This window comes from Melanerpes formicivorus, unplaced genomic scaffold, assembly GCF_026170545.1.
Source record: "Melanerpes formicivorus ecotype bairdi unplaced genomic scaffold, bMelFor1.0.p_v2 SCAF_45, whole genome shotgun sequence".
Classification (NCBI taxonomy): domain Eukaryota; kingdom Metazoa; phylum Chordata; class Aves; order Piciformes; family Picidae; genus Melanerpes; species Melanerpes formicivorus.
This window is the reverse complement of record NW_027142397.1, coordinates 2,005,251-2,023,306: the sequence shown is the minus strand read 5'-3', so window position 1 is coordinate 2,023,306 and position 18,056 is coordinate 2,005,251. Positions and strand designations below refer to the sequence as shown.

The following is an 18,056-nucleotide window of genomic DNA, read 5'->3' as shown; positions in this document are numbered from 1 at the left end:
GGTGACAGGTTGGACTGGATGATCTTTGAGGCATTTTCCAACCTCATTGATTCTGTGACCTTCAGCCAGAAGGAGCCTGTGGCACGGTTTTAAGACAGCTGCTTTCACAACAGTGATTGCCCACAATCAACAAGCAGAACACCTCACTTAAATCAACAGCTCCCAGGTGGCAATCCTACAAGTGCCTCTCAGCCTCCTTTTACTAAGCCCCAGCACAGTTACTTAAGGGAGAGAAAGATCAGAGTGCAAGTTTTTATTTCCTTTATTGATAAATGCTTTCCAGACTTCCCAAACCCTTCAGTGAGATCCAAACCCACAAAATACTTTCAACCTGAAGTCCTCCAACATCCTCCCTCAGAAGACAACAAAAGGCAGCTTCTCTTCTGACCACAAGGGAAAAGCTTGCAAGGCCAATTCTGGTTTTTGGAAAACCCCAGAGCTTCAGAGCTGGCTTTCTGAAGCAGCTCTCCGAGGTTAACTTACAAAATGCAGTAACTATGTGATATGATTGCACAGCACTGAGATCTGCAGGAGAGTGAAGAATCTGCAAACATCTTCAGCTGATGTCTAGGAAGGAGCTATTTGGCTTCTTTGCATCCTAGAGGAAGAAAGGCAGGCAAGTTACCCACAGACATTGCTCCAAGCCAGGGAAGTTTAGATGATCAGAGGGCTGCAGCACTTTGCCTACAAGGGCAGGCTGAGAGAGTTGAGGTTATTCAGCCTGGAGAAGAAAATGCTCTTGGGGTAACCTTAAAGCAGCCTCTCAGTACCTGAAAGGATCCTACAGGAAGGCTGCAGAGGGACTTTCATGAGGGGGTCTGGAGACAGGACAAGGGGCAATGGTTTGAAGCTGAGGGAGAGCAGGGCTAGACTGGAGCTTAGGAAGAAGTTGTTCAGTAGGAGGGTGGTGAGACTCTGGACAAGTGCTGCAGGTGGACCTAGATGGGCCTCCAGACTGGCTGCATTCACTAACAGTCCTGATCAGCTTTGATTGTGGAAGGTCTGAACTGCAGCTAGGGCCTGAGCCACTCACCAGTCTTCCTGGGTTTAAGAGGTAGCAGCAACCACGCCCACCTTCTGGGCAGCTTCTTTCTTGGCTTGGTGAGCCTGCAACACTGCAACAGCTTCCTCCACCTGCGGGAGGAGCCAAGTTATCCAGTGAGACCTGCGATCTTGACCAGAAATTGCCCCAGCTCACCCCAAAGCCTCCCATGAACCCACCCCAGGCAGCTCACCTTTGAGCGGAGGGACTCGGGAGACTCCAGCATGTGCAGCAGCTCCGAGTTGTCAATCTCCAGCAGCATTCCTGTGATCTTCCCTGCCAGGCTGGGGTGCATAGCTTGGATCAGAGGGAACAAACGCTCTCCTGGGGATAAAAAGAAAGGGGAGCAGACAGTTGAGTTTCCATAAAGGTCATCTCTGAAGCCTGGGGCTGCTTCCAAAGCAAAACACAGCCTGTGAGAACTGGAGTTTCACTCACCCAGCATCTGTTTCTGCTCCTGAGGTGGGGCAGCAGCCAGCATGGAGGCTGTCAGTGGTTCCTGTCCCTGCACATGGACTGCAGGCTGAGGTGCCTATAGAAGGGCAGAGAGGAGGATGCTGAAACAAGATGCTGAGCTGATAGCTTCTTATTTAGAGAGAACAATAAGGTATCCCCTCCTCAACCTTTTAAGTCTGCAGCAGACTTAAGTTTCCCAGAAGGCTGGATAAGGTGCCTTTGGTTTACAAAAAAAAATGGTTCTTCCAAGTCCTGGACTGAAAATCCCACACACAGGCACTGTAGGGAGCTTAGACAAACTGGATCAACATCACAACTGTGGAGCAGCAGTCTGGGGCTTCTTGCAACAGAGGCATAAAAGGGATTGCAAGTACAGGGCAGATAGAAGGGCAGGGTCACCCCCGGCAGAGGTACAACCATCAGGTGGTCCAGCTCCAGAGAGTGCACTGGAAGAGCAGCTGGAATGGCTGTCAAATCACTCCAGCTGCAGCCAGAAGCTGCTGGGCTGCCTCAGAGGCCAGCTCCCTGGTTACCTGCAGAGGCTGCACGGCCGGGTGCGGGCTGCGGACGCTGGAGGCGTACTTGTAGGGAGGAACTGCTCGCGGGGCAGGGGCGGCCACGGGCGGCCGAGGAGCCAAGCTCTGTGCGGCGCTGCCGACGCCTGCAAGAGGAGAACAGAGTCACAAACACCTCCAGCAACCTGCAGGCAAGGAAGCCTTCTCTGGAGGCTTTCAAGACCCATCTGGATGTGTTCCTGTGTGGCCTGCCCCAGGTGATCCAGCTCTGGCAGCAGGGTTGGACTGATCTCTCAAGGTCCCTTCCAACCCCCTGTGATGGTGTGATAAGAGAACATCAGATGTGCCACCTGACTTGAACTGCTGAGTCCAGACCATGTCCTGCACAGCAGTTCAGAAGCTGGTCTCCACAAATGCAACTGGCTACTTTAGGAAACAGTCTCTTTCCTCACAGAACTAAACCACATCTTGCACCTCAGGCACTTTCTAGCTATTCAGTGGAATAAAATGAGTGTGGATGTTCTGCTTTGAGGACAGTATCACAGAATTGTGTAGCTTTGTCCAGTGGTAAATGTTGCAGAGGTGTAGAGATGAGTTCCAAACCAATGGCAAACAACCCATCTGGATTTCCACTGCTGTGCTGTAGCACCAAGTGTCCCCAGACCTTCACTGCACAGCAAGGAACAGGGAAGTCTCAGGTGCGCTCTCTGCCCCTTGCTCCAGGTGGGCTTTGGTTATCTGCGTCTGAACCACCTTTTGGAGGCAGAATTCTCAACAGTGCCCTCCTCCTTCACACCCAAGGGGAAGAGCCTGGGAAGCAGACACCTTACCAACTCTCTGGGCAGCAGCAGGGAGGCCACGAGAGGCTGGAGCATTGCTGGCAGGGGCCAGGTGGCGCAGCGCTGGCCGGGGGCCAGACTGGCGCATGGCATTGGGCATTCCCTGGAAGCCTAAAGGGAGAAGAGAGAGGAAATCCTCAAATCAGGAGCAGCTGGCAAGGCAGGACAGGACTGCCAGCTACAGGTTGGGGTTGTGCAAGGAAAGGGAAGCATGTAGTGTTCCTGTTGGGAAGTACAGCCAGAAGGGCTGCTCAAACCCAAGGTACTGCTCATGCAACCCAGAGGTAGTCTCCAACATCCTCACCTTGAGGTCTTCCCCCTTGTTGCCAGCGTGGGTTGGGTCTCATCTGTGTCATTTGATTAGGTGCATAGTAAGTGGGTCTGCTCTGAGCCTGCAGGAAGATCAGATGAGCTCAGAGGCAACATCTAAGTGCACAAACACTCTTTACAGCCTGCTTTGGCAGGTGTTCCCAAGAGCCTGTTTTGGCAGGGGGTTGGACTCCATCTCTGGAGGTCTTTTCCAACCCCTAGCACTCTGTGAGGGCGACTCCACGCCCAATTCAGATGGAGAACAGGCAGCTGGGAGGTCACAGAGTTAATTCCACTGAGTACAGTACTCCTCAGGAGTTATTTGCTTCCCATAGAATTGTTTCAGTTGGAAGAAACTTCTAAGCTCACAGAATCACAGAAGCATTCAGTTTGGCAAAGACCCTCAGACTGAGTCCTACCTCCCATCTAACACCACCACAGCCATTAAACTATGTCCTGCCCACCATGACCACACATTTCTTGAACATCTCCAGGAATGGCCAACTCCACCACCTCCCTGGACAGCTTATTCCAATGCCTGAAGGCCTGAGAAAGGCTCAGTGAGACAAGTGACCCATCAAAGCTTGTGGCCAAGAAGGCCAGTGGGATCCTGGGGGGCATTAAGAGGACTGTGTCCAGCAGATTGAGGGAGGTTCTCCTCCCCCTCTACTCTGCCCTGGTGAGACCTCACATGAAATATTCTGTCCAGTTTTGGATTCCCCAGTTCAAGAGGGACAAGGAGAGCTACCAGGATGATTAAGGGACTGGAGCACATGCCCTGTGAGGAGAGGCTGAGAGCCCTGGGGCTGTTTAGTCTGGAGAGGAGAAGACAGAGAGGATCTGACCAATGTCTATCAGTATCTGAGGGGTGGGGGTCAAGAGGGAGGAGACGGGCCCTGCTCAATTGCACCCTGTGACAAGACAAGGGGCAATGGATCTAAACTCCAGCACAGGAGGTTCCACTTCAACATGAGGAGGAACTTCTTCACTGCGAGGCTCACAGAGCACTGGAACAGGCTGCCCAGAGAGGTTCTGAAGTCTCCTTCTCTGGATGCTTTCAAGACCCCTCGGGATGTGTTCGTGTGTGACCTGTGCTAGATTCTACAGTCCTGCTCTGACAGTGGGGTTGCACTCAACCTCCAGAGGTCCCTTCCGACCCCTACCACCCCATGAAACACCAGCTGGGCTCACCTGGGGCACGGCAGGCATGAAATAGCCTCCAGCAGCAGGCTGGAACTGGTTGATGATGGTGTTGGCAGGCAGGGCTCGCATGCCAGCGATGCGCTGCATGTACTGGTTGGTCAGGTGAGCCTTGCGCTCCTCCTTCCTCTGCGCCAGCGCCACGTAGAGCGGCTTGGAGCCCACGATGCGGCCGTTCATCTCCGTCACCGCCTTCGTCGCCTCCTCTGGAGATGAAAAGCAGACAAAGCCAAACCCTTTGCTCCGGCCATCTTCCAGCATCACCTGCAGTAAAGATCAGTTGCCAGTGGAGCAGCGTCCCCAAGGACTTCCAGCATCTGAAGGGGGGTACAGGAAGGCTGGGGAGGGACAGGAGGCTAGGGTGTCAGGGAGTGATGGGACTGGGGGGATGGAGCAGAATAGAAATGGGTAGATACAGATTGGCTGTGAGGAAGAAGTTCTTCCCCATGAGGGTGGTGAGAGTGGCACAGGTTGCCCAGGGAGGTGGTGGAAGCCTCATCCTTGGAGGTTAAGGCCAGGCTGGATGTGGCTGTGAGCAACCTGCTGTGGTGTGAGGTGTCCCTGCCCATGGCAGGGGGGTTGGAGATGGCTGAGCCTTGAGCTCCCTTCCAACCCTGACAATTCTATGACTCAGCCCAAGAATCCATGTGTCAATGTCCTACCTGCCTGCAACCTGGCCTGGCTGTTGCAGAGGTGTAGGGACAGGTGTGCAGTGCAGGCAAAGGCACCTGTCTGGATTTGCTCTGCTGTGCTGTAAGCACCATGTATCCCCAAGGCCCACACTGCACAGTAAGGAATGGGAAAGATTGGTGCAGCCTCTAAATGCACTTAGGCAATATGTTGTTTCATGATCACTGGGAGTCAGCTTGAGGACATTTCTCCACTTCCTGCCACCTCTTTTGATGAGGGACTGAAGCAGCTTAGCAGTTAGACCCCAACAAGACCCAAAGAAACCTCTATATGGACTAGTCTAGATGTTCTCACAATGACCACAGGATGCAAGAACTGCCCTTCAGTCCCTTGTCAGGGAGTTCCAACCTCAACCTTTAAAATGCAAATGCCCCCAGGCCCCCCAGTACCTTGGCACTAGTTATTGACCCAAAAGGTGAGAACTCTTTCCTCAGTTTTTCATCATCTATAGTGTCATCGAGGTTTTTAATGTACAGGTTAACACCCTGGAAGGGAGAGAACAATCAGACATTCAGAACATTAAAGCAAACCTTGAGCACATCAATTGCCAGAGCTGCAACCCCTCTGAAAACTCTTCATGCTGCCTCCCAAGCACCGAAAGCAGAAGGCAGTAAATGTTGCAAAGGTGTAGAGACAAGGTCCAATGTGGTGAAAGGGAGCTTGTCTGGATTTCCTCTGCTTTCCTGTTGCATCCTGTATCTCCAATCCAGCACTGTATTGCAAGGAGTGGCAAAGATTCAGATGCCAGGTCTGACCTGAGCCAGTTTGGCCACAGGTCAGGGACAGCAGGGCAAGGCTCTGCTGGGTTTCTCACCCCATTTGGCATTTCCATTGCCAAGACTGTGCCCTGATACCCCTAGATACCATGGAGTCACCTTCAGATCTGAATTCCCAGGGACTGCCCAGTGTTTAACTTCAGGAGAGGCCCAGACCATTCACCTGGTAGCGACTGAGTCTCTCTTGTTTCAGCTGCTCAAACTTGCGCTTCAGCTCCGCCTGCCGCTCCACCTTCTTCTGTGCCCGGCCCACAAACACCAGCTTCCCATTGATGTCCTTCCCATTCATCTCCTCTACTGCCTGGACAGAAGGTTCAAGAGGAAACTGTCAGCTGCTGAAGCAGCACCTGATCCTGTTAAGAACAGCACTGCCCAGTCGTGAAGGCGCTGGGTAGAAGGCCAGGCTGCACGACCTTGAGCAGCGCAGTCTAGATAAGAGGCATCGCTGCCTGCGGTGGGGAGGCTGGAGTAGATCCCTGAGGTCCCTTCTAGGGACCTAAGTCATTCTAGGATTCTATAAACAAGCAACTGAAGAGAGATAATCAAGAGACCATGCTGACACCTCCACTGTACATGTTGGACTAACAGCAACTTGGGAATTTATCCCCAGTCCACACTGTATCAAACACACCCTTAGAGAAGACTCTTTCTAAGCAGTGTTTTCACTCCAGCCTCCTTCCTCCTCCTCAAGCCCTGCACTCTAGCACTTCTTCAGCAATTAACATGCCTGATCACACCCCTGCATTCTGTTTGGATCCACTAATCCAGAATTGCCCTTGAGTGTCAAACTAGTAAGGTACAAAAGGCTTCCAAGCTCCCACAACCAGAAAAGGTTATGCCCAAGGCAGGATTTTCTCATGTTAGTAACAGTTTAGTTTATCCTGTGAAAAGCCAAGTTCTCCTTCTCTGAAGATACCCAAGCAGCATAAGGATTGGTCATACCTTGTTAGCATCTTCGTGTTTTTCAAAGCTTACAAAGCCAAAGCCCTTGGATTTTCCAGTAGGGTCTGTCATCACTTTAACACTCAGAGTTTTACCTGTTACCAAGGGACAGGGTCAGTAAAGTATCACAAAGCTATTTCAAGACTATTAAATTCCACAGCACAGCTCCAGGCCCCTCTCTGCTGGTCAGCTTCTGCCTCCTGTCCAACATGTGGCTATGAGGACAGGCTGAGGGAGTTGGGGTTGTTCAGTCTGGAGAAGACTCCAGGGGAACCTTAGAGCTGCCTTGCAGTACACGAAGGGATCTTCCAGGAAAGCTGCAGAGGGACTTTTCATGAGGGTGTCTAGAGATGGGACAAGGGGCAATGGTTTGAAGCTGAGGAAGAGCAGGCTTAGACTGGAGCCTAGGAAGAAGTTCTTTGGGTGGTGAGACTCTGGAATAGGCTGTGGATGCCTCCTCCCCAGGGGTGTTCAAGTCCAGGTTGGCTGAGGCCTTGAGCAGCCAAGTCTAGCTGACAGGCATCAACGCCCATGGTGAGGAGATGATCTGTGAGATCCCTTCCAACCTAAGTCACTCTGTGATTCTATGAGCTCTGTGTTCCTCAGCCACAAAGTGACCCATGTGAACTGGTCATGCAATTCACAGCCTCATTAGAAGTGCTGCTGTATTTACCATATTTGCTGAAGAGCTCCTTTAGTCTTTCATCATCCATGTCATCCCCAAAGTTTTTGATATAAACATTGGTGAACTCCTTTGCCTTGGCTCCCAACTCAGCCTCTCGCTCCTTCCGAGACTTGAATCTCCCAACAAATCTGGAAGAGAGAGGGGGAAGAGATCCCAATCAGCAGCTTGCTTCCATCAGCACAGAAACAGTGTGTGACTTGCAGTCAGGCACAAAACATGAGTGTGTAGTAGGAGCTGAAAATGGGGACAAGAAAGGGTGACAGCAGAAGAGAAGGACAAACAGGTCAGAGACCAACTAGAAAAAACAAGAGAGTCACCTGTCCTGTGGTGGGACCCAGGCTGCCCACCCAGCTCTGCAGTGGAGAGAGTCCTGGCCACAGAAACCCACCCCAGCCCCCTAGCAGAGAGGCAGCAAGTCAAGGCTTGGTTAGGGAAACCCACCAGCCCTGAGATGGAGGGGGGGAGCAGGCCATGGCTTGGGCAGGGTCACTCACCAGCCCTGTAGTGGAGAGGAAGCAGGCCAAGGCTTGGGGCCAGGAGAACCAGTGCCTTGTGTGTCCCTGTTAATACCCAGCTGCATCACGGTCATGCGCTCGCTGCTGCCGCTGCTGTGACACTCACACTTTGCGGTCGTTGAGCAGCATGCCGTTCATCTTCTCGATGGCTCTGTCTGCTGCGTCCTGCGTCTCAAAGTGCACAAAGGCGTAGCCCTTAGAGCCATTCTCATCACACACCACCTGGAGAGCAGGGAGGAAAGCAAAGCTGTCAGCTCTCCCGAGAGCTTCCTCGCTTCCGTGGCGCTCAGACGCGAGGCTGGCACACGAGAAACGGTGCCGAGGGGCAGCGCCTCGGGAGGGGTTAGCTGTGTGCAGAGGGACAGCAAACCTGATGCCCCCTCAGCAAATGGTCAGTGACAGCAAACCTGATGCCCCCTCAGCAAATGGTGACAGCAAACCTGATGCCCCCTCAGCAAATGGTCAGTGACAGCAAGCCTGATGCCCTCTCAGCAAATGGTCAGTGACAGCAAACCTGGTGTGACATCAAACCTGCTGTCACGTCAGCAAACGCTCAGAGCGACTTCCCATCTGCTGTCACCTCAAATGCTGAGCGACTTCAAATCTGATGTCACCTCAAATGTTCAGTGACATCACACCTGATGTCACTTCTAATGCTCAGAGTGACATCACACCTGATGTGGCATCAGATCTGCTGGCACATCAGCATTCAGAGCAACTTCCAATCCGATGTCACTTCAAACATTCAGAGCGACAACTGATGCCACCTCAGTGCTCAGTGACATCAAATCTGATGTGGCGTCAAACCTGATGTCACTTCTAACGTTCAGAGTGGCATCAACCCTGATGCCACTTCAGCAAACTCTAACCCCTGGCTCAACTGCACCTCTTGGAGACTCCACTCCTCGCTTCCTCCTGCCCTGGCTGTGCCTGATCACATCCCAGCTGTAACAGAACTGGGCAAAGGAACCACATCTCACCTTGCAGGACAAAATATTCCCAAACGCTGAGAAGGTGTCATAAAGTGCCTTGTTATCAATGGATTTGTCCAGGTTCTTGATGAAGACATTGCCAACCCCTGACTTCCTCAAGGAGGGGTCCCTCTGAGACCACATGATGCGAATGGGTTTGCCTTTGATCACATCAAAGTTCATGGTATCTAGAGCGCGCTCGGCTGCAAGAGAAGGTGACAACAGGTTTCTGTGGTTTGTTAAGGAATGAAGGTTTCCTTCAGGTGGCTGATGGTGTCCTCTGAAGTTTACTCAGCTCATGGAAGCATTTGGGGGCATCATGGGCAGCTAATTCCAATGACTTTGTAACTTACACAGAGAATGGTTTGGCTTGGAAGGGACCTTTGAATGTCATCCGGTCCAACCCCCTCTGCAGTCAGCAGGGACATCCTCCACTAGATCCAAGTTGATCAGAGCTTTGTTGAGCCTGATCTTGAAGATCTCCAGGGATAGGGCCTCCACTACCTCCCTGGGCAACCTGCTGCAGTGTTCCAGCACCCTCATGGCACAGAATTTGTTCCTATCATCCAATCTAAATCTGCTCTGCTCTCATTTCAAACCACTGGCCCTGGTCCTGCCACTGCCAGCCTTTGCAAACAGTCCCTCTGCACCCTTCAGGTACTGGAAGGCTGCTCTAAGCTCTCCCTGGAGCCATCCAGAACACAAATAATTCCCTGAGACTTAAGAGCCAAGTGTTGGGTTGGGTTGGTTTTGGTAAAGCTCAGCTGGAGCCACACTCATTCCTATGAAGAGAATCAGCTCCCTGCCAGGTCAGGCACAATGTGCACAAGCACGTGGCTGGCTGGGGAGGAGACATGAGTCAGCCTCTATCTTATGTGGCCAAAAAAACTGATTCCCAAGTTGCTCAATTTAAAGACAACAGCAAGTGTGGCCAAAAATCTGGAAAGCAAAACAAAAAAAAAGGAAAGAAAAAGTCCCTAAACTGCATCTGATTAAGAGGGAAGTTTCTATGCACACTCCAAACCCCCAGCTCTGTCATTCTAACCCACACCAACCCCCCCTCCAGGGTTCTATTTCTGCTGCCTCCTGCTATATTAAAAGGATCATTACGTACACACGTTGGGATCCTGTTCACAAAACCAAGATGCTTGGGACTCCTCTGTGCCAGAAAACACTCCCAGCATGGTGTGAGCAGAGAAAACAGAAAGACTGTTAATTCCCAGCATGAAGCAGGGAAAGAGAGGGATAGAGATGTATTAAAATCAAGGAATAGTAATAGGGCAGAGCCCACATTTGCCCAATGTCTTTGGCTTAGTTCCTCCAGGCCACTTTCACCCAGTGCAAGCTGCTGAGGAGGTTTCAGGAGCAGTGAATCCAAGGAAAGTGCCAGTTCCCTCTTTTTCCCATGTGACTTTGCTGGTGCAGCCAGAGGAACTGCTCAGCATTTCACACAACTACCTCTAGGAACTCCAACACTGCCTGCAGGAGCCTCCTGCCCTCCCTACTCCCAAAGTTAGGTCCCAGCACGGTGTGGAAGCTTCTCAGCATTTCCCACGTGCTTTCAAACGTGGAGCTCTGTTGTTGCTGCTTTTTAAATTGAACTGGAGCCATGGCTATTTCCCCCAGTCCTTCACACATTCACCCAGCTGGGAAAGGAAGCAGCTCTGCTGGATTTCATCCCTGAAGTAGTCAGGCTTCCAGAAAACTCTTAAGTTATACTTGCTAGGACTCTTAACTCTGTTCAGAGGTGTTAAATGCTATTGACTGCCCTGCTAAAATCTTAACTCTGTTCAGAGGTGTTAAATGCTATTGACTGCCCTGCTAAAATCTTACCTCTGTTCAGAGGTGTTAAATGCTATTAACTGCCCTGCTAAAACGATTCTGCAGCTGCTCCTCTGCAACCCAGGTTCTCCCTGCAGTCCATTCCTAGTAGGCACTTCAGCAGGCAACTTGGTTCAGCTTGTCAAATTTGGCAGTGTTTATTTATAACAGGGAGAGGTCCTCCAGAAGCATGTGTTGGCAAGGACACAAACCTGCTGTATATACCATTTGCAGCAGGAGCAGGGCTCCTGCTGAAAGGTGACAAGCAGATGAAGCAGGAGCAGGCACCCAGGAGGAGCTGTGAAACACTCTGCAGCAGCTACCCAGATACAAATTAGCTGTGAACTTACTCCCAGTTCTTTCAAGCTTCCCAAGCATATACTTTTAAGTAGACACAGTTGCACTATTCAACAGCCTGCTGGTGCTGGTAATTCCACTGTGTTACCAGGCTCTGCTTGAAATTCACTCAGACACTTCTTGCAAGCAGTGGTAAAAGCAAGCTGCCCTAGGTGGACTGCCTGGCCTGAGGAAGGGCTGCCATACCCAGGGGTGGAAATGCAATCAACATTACACCAGGACCTCAGAGAACCTGTAAAGGATCAGCATGAGTGATGGGAATGACTCAGAGTAAGCACATCTGATTCACTTCCTTAATCTGAGCAAACACCTTCTCGTTTTCTTCTGTTGGAGCCACAAAGCTTCAGCCATTTCAGTTCCTGTATCTGTTTCTCTCCCACTGGTTCCTGTCATCCTTCCAGTAGACTCAACTCATATAACATTATACACACTCTTAACCCCTTCCAGGCTTCTTTGTCATTCCTCTTCCATAGCCTTCTAGATAGGGAAGGCTGATGAACACTCCTTGCCTCGGGCCTCAAAGTAATTATCTCCCTTACAGGCTCCCTGATGCTAATCCCAGCATTGTGTTAGCTCTGCAACATAAAGACAACATAAAGAGAGATATGAGCAGCATGAAGAAAGATAACCACAGGCAGACAGCCATGAGGAACTCTGCACATGGAGTTTTATCCTGCAAAGATGGCTGCTCTGCAAGCCTCTGAGCTCTCCCTTAAGTCACTAAACAAAAAAGACCCAACCACAAAAGCACCCAGCCCAAATGGAAGCACCCCTGAAAAAGAGAGGCTGCAGGCAGGGCAGGCTTAAATCCCTTGATGCTGAAGGCAGAACAAAATCCTGTTGGCAATGAGGTACTTAGAAGTACCCTTCCCTTTCAGCTTCACACCTGCAGAGCAGCTACACAGCTCTTCTCTCACATTCTCTTCCCCTCCTTAAGGAAAAGAAGAAACCAAGAGTTTATCAATGCTCTTCTAAACCTTTCTCCAGTGACACTTCTGCAATCCCAGCTCTGGGTTCCTTCCAGGCTTGGGAAATGTTCTGTTTGCTGAGTGCTTGCAGAACACTTTCTCTGCAGCCACATCCAAGGCTCTCTGCTTCATCACCTGGGCTGTCATGTCATGACTGCCAACATTATGAAATCTTGGGATGCAATTGGATTGCATGAGGAACACAAAACAGGGGAAATTCAGCTTTTCTTTCAGTTTAAATGAGTTTGGTTTGTTTGCTTTCTTCACAGTCACAAAGAATAAACATTCACAACCACAGCTGAGCCTGGACTAGCCAGAACTTGAAGCATTTCCTTAATTTGCCTACCACAGTGTGACAGAATCACTGGTAATTACCCCAAACTGGAGATAGCAGAGCTTATTTTCACTAAAAATCACCTCTCTGCTCAGACCAGCAGGGAGACAGCTCAGCCAGGAGGCAGCCCCTCCCAGGCTCAAGCACACTCCACTGGCTGACAAAAATGCAAGCCAGTTTGGACATCCCCAGGGTGTCACAGTGTGAGGTGAGAGTCAGGATGGGGAGACACTGGAACAGGTTGCCCAGGCAGGCTGTGGATGCCCCCTCCCTGGAGGTGTGCAAGGCCACGTTGGATGAGGCCCTTAGCAAGCAGGGCTAGTGAAAAGTGTTGCTGCCCACAGCAGGGGGGTAGGAACTGGATGATCTTCAAGGTCCCTTCCAACCTAAGCCATCTCACAAAAATGAAGTCCAAATGCCTTCCTGACTGCCCACTCCTGGAAGAAAACACAGATGCCTCCTTATATTGGAAAGCCCTCACTCAAGGCACCTTGAAAACAATCCCAGTTGCTGCAGTGGGCACCAAAAGTTCTGTTCTTCATGTGGAAGTCTGTTTTGGAGAGATCACAAGACACCCCCACCAGGCTCACCTCTCCTGTGGTCTGCTGCATTACATTTAGCACAGCAGCTGGATTTCTATGCCAAGAAGGAATCAGAAGCATTTCAGAACAGATCTCTTCATGAGGGCAGGAAGAGTTTGCCTACTTCTCCTTCCCAGTATTACCTCAATGATTAGGTTTAAACCACTTGACCTTCTAAGACCTAGCAGTAATAAGACACCACTTTACCCAAGTATCACTTGGGGACTTCCTAACCCGTCTGCTGCCTCACCAGGAGGCCAGAATGATGCAACCTCCCTTCAGACTCCTGCATATTTAGCACTATGAAAGATTGTTTGGAAATATATTGGAAGGCCACTTGACTTCCTATCTGTCAGGAGCAGAAACAAGTTCTGCTCCGCAAGCAGGTGGGATAAGCCACACTTCCCTTGTAACATCACAACAGCTGAACAGATCTCCTCTACTGAGAGGACTTTGTCCTTTGCAGCCCACCTCCCCAACATTTACCTCATCTGAGCTACAAGTGCCTTCCTGGCTTGCTTTCTCCTCCTTATTTTGACTTCTCTGATCCTGCAAATTGAGATCTAGACAAAAGGCAGGTGAGCCTGGGTAAGCCTGCACAAGGTGCTTCTGCCAGAGGAATTCAGAGCAGAAAGGTTCATCAGAGCAGGAGAGGACCACGTGTACAGGCTCTGAGGTTCTCTCCTTCTCACTGAGGAGGTTTTACACACACATACAGCACTTAGTCTGCAGAAAAAGGACTTCTGAGAGTTTCAGGAATGATAAATTATGCACAGGGGGGCAAGCCAGCTTTTTATCAAGAGGAAAGTGCTTGATCTGCTGAGTCCCCATCCCAAGGAGGGCAATGCAGAAGGCAGTCTGAGCTAGGAGGATGGAAGCTGGGGTTGCACCTAGTCCTAACAGGCTACATAAACCCCGAACTTCCAGCCAACAGATGAAGCCCAGAGGCTCTGCTGGCTTGCAGGAATAGTGTTTTGTTCCCACATTTCTGGTTTCTACATGCTTTGATGCAGAATCAGTATAATTACCCTGTGCAAAGAGACCACTCTCTGCTGTCTGCAGAAGTGTCAAGCTGGAAAATCTACTCTAAAGGGAAGTGCTGCTGTAGAGAATGGGTGCTGAATTCAGAAGCCTGCTCTCATCTATCCTTTGAACATCCCTGTCACAGGTAGGTGAGTGCTAAATCACAGCACAGAGCATTGAACTCACACCAGGCAGCAAGCAAAGGCTCTGAAAACTAGGGCAGAAAATGCTGACCCATTTTTCTGCCAGAAAAGACATGCTCCAAAATGACCTCTCCTGTCCCTTCTTTCACATGCTGCTGCTGCTCCAGCTCTGGAATTGAGCAGGAAACACATTAAAGAATGAAGGGGAGGGCAAAAATTGTCTGTAGGAGCAAACCACTCTGGTTTCCCATGCCTTGAACACTCATTTTCTTTCCCATTAACACAAAACCACCACTTTCTCAGCTTGGGAGACCCATCCAGCTGCCTGCACAAACACAGCAACCTGCAGCCCACCAGCTTAAAGCCCAAAGTGGAGGAGTTTGTGCAGCCAGAGGCTCAGCCATTCAAACTGAACATTCGACCTGGGCTGACCACTCTCAACTTCTTCTGCCAGGACTGACTGCACACAGACCCCCCCAGAGAGCCCAAACCTGAGAACGAAGGGGAACACAGAGGAGGTTATTCTGTTACACAAGGCACAAAAGTCTTCGAAGTTTAACACCAGGAGGAGGAAAAACAGAGGAAAACCAGGAAAAACATCAGAGATGTTACCAAGATGGGGCAGAGTATTTCGGACAGAGGGCTGTAAAAATACATTGCTGTTTCACAAGCAGGAGAAGGGGAGCACTTAGCCTCTGAACTATCACTTCGTAGGCAATTGCACGGCAGTGCACAGCAAGACCGGAGTGGTTTGAGCGGAAAGGACAGGGGAAAAGAAGCCGGAGATGCGCTGGAAGAGGTCACTTACCGTCTGCTGGCTGCTGGAAGTTGACGTAGGCATAGCCGAGGGACCTGCGGGTGATCATATCCCTGCAGACCCGAATGGAAAGCACAGGCCCAGCAGGGCTGAACTTCTCGTAGAGCATGGCCTCGGTGACATCGGGGTGCAGGTCACCCACGTACAGCGATGCCATGGGGTAGCTGCTGGCGGCCGTGTTCATCTTCCAGCCAAACACGTGCTCGCACCCCGAGCTGGGGGGGGGGAGGGGGGCTTACTCGCGGGGGGCTAAAACAAGCTTTTCTTTTAAATTAAAAAAAAGAAAATAAACTGAGGAGGGTGAGAGAGGAAGGGAAAAAAAAATCCAACTCTTATTTCAAAGCCTCAACAAGCAGAAGGTCTGCAGGAACAGCCTGAAAGAAGGCAGGGAGAGGGCTGGCAGGAGGCCGCTGGGGGATGGCTGAGAGCCACAGCAGGCCCCGGGACGGAGGGAGGCTGAAGGGAGAGGAAAGGCTTGAAATCAGGGAGGGGGGAAAAAAAAAATCCACCCGAGTTAAGCCTCCAAGAGAAGGGGGCAGGGGCTGGAAGCCAAAATTCAGACGTCGGCTCCCAGCCTCTCAGTGCTTCTGAGGCAAAACCCTCCGCAAAGCACCTCCCTGGATTCGCTTCCAGAGCCCAATTCCGCCCCAGCTGCCCTGAGCGGAGGCCGAGGGGGCTCTGGGGTAAAAAGGAAAAGAAAAGAAAAAGGGAGGGGAGGAATAATAAAGCAAACTAGGGAAAAAAAATTAATCCTCTCAGGAAGAGATTTCTGCCAACCTGCCTTTTTAAAATTAACTCTTCTGTGCTAGGCGTACAAATATATAAACGAGCTGGGCTCCAGCGGGGCAATAAATAACACGGCGGCGGCTGCTGAGCGCCGCGAGGGGCGGCCGGGCTGCCTGCAGGGAAGGGAAGGGACCGGGCCGGAGCCGCTCTCACCCGGCTCCCCCCCGCGCTTTCCCGTGCCCTCCCTGCCCCACAGCGCCGGCCCGGGGCAGCGCTGGGCCCGACACCGACTCACGCGTAGCGACCCGGCGAGCGGAGAGGCGGCGGCGGGCGGCGGGCGCCCCTTTATAGCCGCCGCGGCGGCGTGAGCCGGCCGCCGTGCCGCGCCGCGGAGAGGAGGCTGCCAGGCCCGGCGGGGAGCGACCCCCGCCGCCCGCTGCAGCGACCCCAGCGGGGGGGAGGACCCACGGCCGCCCGGCCTGAGGCGAGGCGGGGCGGGGCCAGCCCGCGCGCAGGGGGCGCCCGCCCCCGGCCGCCATTTTGGGGTCGCGGGCTGGCGACCCTCGGCGGGGAGATGGCGGCGTCAGCCCTTCAGGCTGGCCCTGGCATCCGCCAGGCTTTGGCCTCCTCATGAGCGCCAGGCAGGTGGTGGGGGCCTCATGCCTGGAGGTGTTTGCAGCCAGGCTGGAGGTGGCTGTGAGCAACCTGCTGTGGTGTGAGGTGTCCCTGCCCATGGCAGGGGGTTGGAGCTGGCTGAGCCCTGAGCTCCCTTCCAACCCTCACAATTCTATGTGCCAGGCCGCAGCACGTAGAGCGTGTCCAGCAGCAGCAGGACAGGGATTGTCCCTTCCGTGAGACCTGGTTTTCCTTAGGCTGCCCGACAGCCTCTGCCCTTTGCCTCTCGGGGGACGTTTGCCTCTCCCAAAGCAGTGACCAGCACTATAAGCAAGCACAACACGTTCCAAATCCTTCAAATCAACGTGGCTGCCGTGAGAAACGCTGCCCAGGTGGCCCCTGGAGCAAAGCTGTGCAGCCTCCCAGCGCGGTCATCCTACTGACCCCGTGGCAGCTCAAGTGACGCCAGAGTCTTGTCCCTGCAGGGAGGTGTTGGGCCAGGGTCAGGGCAAAAGGATCCTCTGGCAGCTGGCAGGGACACACACACAGCAGCAGCCTCCCAGAAGGGTGCTTGGGGGGCTGTTTCCCATCCCCTGCATGTGATGGTCCCACAGGGCAGCTCAGTCCCACCACGAAACATGATGGGCCCCAGGGAGCCTCATGGAGGGAGCAGGACCAGGGCAAGGAGCAGGATGAGGAGAGGAATGCACTGGGAGATTGAATAGTTCCTATGGGATCCTTTTTCTGTCTGCTCCAAGCGATGTTTTCGGAGGTGTCGTGGCCGTGGCTGGAGCCATTCCCACAGCCTTCTCCTTTTTGGAGCACATTTTTGCCTCAAAGAAGCGTGAGTCCCTGCGGCGCTGCGCCAGCTCACATGGGCTGCCCTGGAGCAGGACCAAGGGTCCTCGACGTCCTCCCTGTGGAAGCAAGCTGTCAGTCCCTCTTCCCAGGGTGAGGGTTGAACAACTCTGAATGCTGCTGGAAACAAGGGAGGGATTCACCAGCACCCTCCCTCCACTGTCCCACAGCTTCACGCTCAGGAGATTTGGCTCCGGGGAGATCCATCATTATCTATTTCCAGCGTCTTCAGCGGAGCGTGGGGACACGGGATTCAGTGATTCATCAGTGACCTTCAGGCACCGTGGATGTCCTGTTAGGAGGGACTAAGCTGGCAGAGGCTGGGAGCTGCTCTGCTGTGACTTTTTGGAGTCTGTGTTCTGCTGCTTTTAATTGGCTTTAAAAGTGGGCTATGATGTTACCATGAAAATGGGCTCTGATACCTCCCCCTTCACGACAGGAATAATTGACAGTGGCAGAATAAAAGGTAGCAGCAATGAGGAAAATTGGGACAGTTTGCAGCATTTTCAATCCACTTTCTTTTCTAAAGGCACCAATCACAGAATCACAGATTTGGTTCTGTTGGGAAAGACCTCCAAGATCATCGACTCCAACCATCAACCCAACACCACCGTGGCCATTAAACCATGTCCCAAAGTGCCATGGCCACAGGTGGCTCCACCACCTCCCTGGGCAGCCTGTGCCAGTGCCTGTCCACTCTGTCAGTAAAGAAACTTTTCCTACTCTCCAACCTAACCCTCCCCTGACACAATTTCAGGCCATTTCCTCTCATTAAATCACCTGATACTAGGGAGAAGAGACCGAGCCCCACCTCACTCCAACCTCCTTGCAGGGAGCTATAGAGAGCCAGAAGGTTTTCCTTTAGCCTCCTGT

General features: G+C 52.2%; 1 protein-coding gene and 3 non-coding genes across 5 annotated transcripts; all 4 read right to left on the bottom strand.

Moving 5' to 3' along the window:
* Window positions 1-244: 244 nt before the first annotated feature.
* PABPC4 (poly(A) binding protein cytoplasmic 4) lies at window positions 245-16,090 on the bottom strand. 2 transcript variants are annotated; one of them, XM_068159185.1, is made up of 15 exons: window positions 14,976-16,089; window positions 8,950-9,143; window positions 8,076-8,191; window positions 7,443-7,582; window positions 6,770-6,864; window positions 5,991-6,128; window positions 5,441-5,536; window positions 4,353-4,625; window positions 3,157-3,244; window positions 2,844-2,963; window positions 2,032-2,159; window positions 1,481-1,574; window positions 1,236-1,366; window positions 1,034-1,134; window positions 245-598 (listed from the first exon to the last, which is right to left on the bottom strand). In XM_068159185.1, exons 1-14 carry the CDS (start codon window positions 15,166-15,168, stop codon window positions 1,048-1,050), a joined length of 1,893 nt encoding a protein of 630 aa, XP_068015286.1. In that variant the 5' UTR covers window positions 15,169-16,089; the 3' UTR covers window positions 245-598; window positions 1,034-1,047. The 2 variants fall into 2 exon arrangements, with proteins under 2 accessions (XP_068015286.1, XP_068015287.1); XM_068159186.1 differs by lacking the exons at window positions 245-598; window positions 1,034-1,134; window positions 1,236-1,366; ... (2 more) ...; window positions 2,844-2,963; window positions 3,157-3,244 and having other exon boundaries at window positions 4,453-4,567; window positions 14,976-16,090.
* On the bottom strand, window positions 2,583-2,715 carry LOC137451706 (small nucleolar RNA SNORA55). The gene has a single exon (XR_010989879.1). It is a non-coding gene; the product is annotated as a small nucleolar RNA SNORA55 (small nucleolar RNA).
* Window positions 5,042-5,174, bottom strand: LOC137451701 (small nucleolar RNA SNORA55). The gene has a single exon (XR_010989874.1). It is a non-coding gene; the product is annotated as a small nucleolar RNA SNORA55 (small nucleolar RNA).
* Window positions 5,664-5,796, bottom strand: LOC137451707 (small nucleolar RNA SNORA55). Its single transcript, XR_010989880.1, has one exon. It is a non-coding gene; the product is annotated as a small nucleolar RNA SNORA55 (small nucleolar RNA).
* Window positions 16,091-18,056: the final 1,966 nt, after the last annotated feature.

Coding starts and splice junctions, on each gene's coding strand:
- PABPC4 (XM_068159185.1), bottom strand. CDS start 15,168: ATGAACACGGCCGCCAGCAGCTACCCCATGGCATCGCTGTACGTGGGT. Junction 9,144..14,975: donor CTTCCAGCAGCCAGCAGACG/GTAAGTGACCTC, acceptor CTTCTCTTGCAG/CCGAGCGCGCTCTAGATACC. Junction 2,160..2,843: donor TGCTGCTGCCCAGAGAGTTG/GTAAGGTGTCTG, acceptor CTCCTCTTGCAG/GCGTCGGCAGCGCCGCACAG.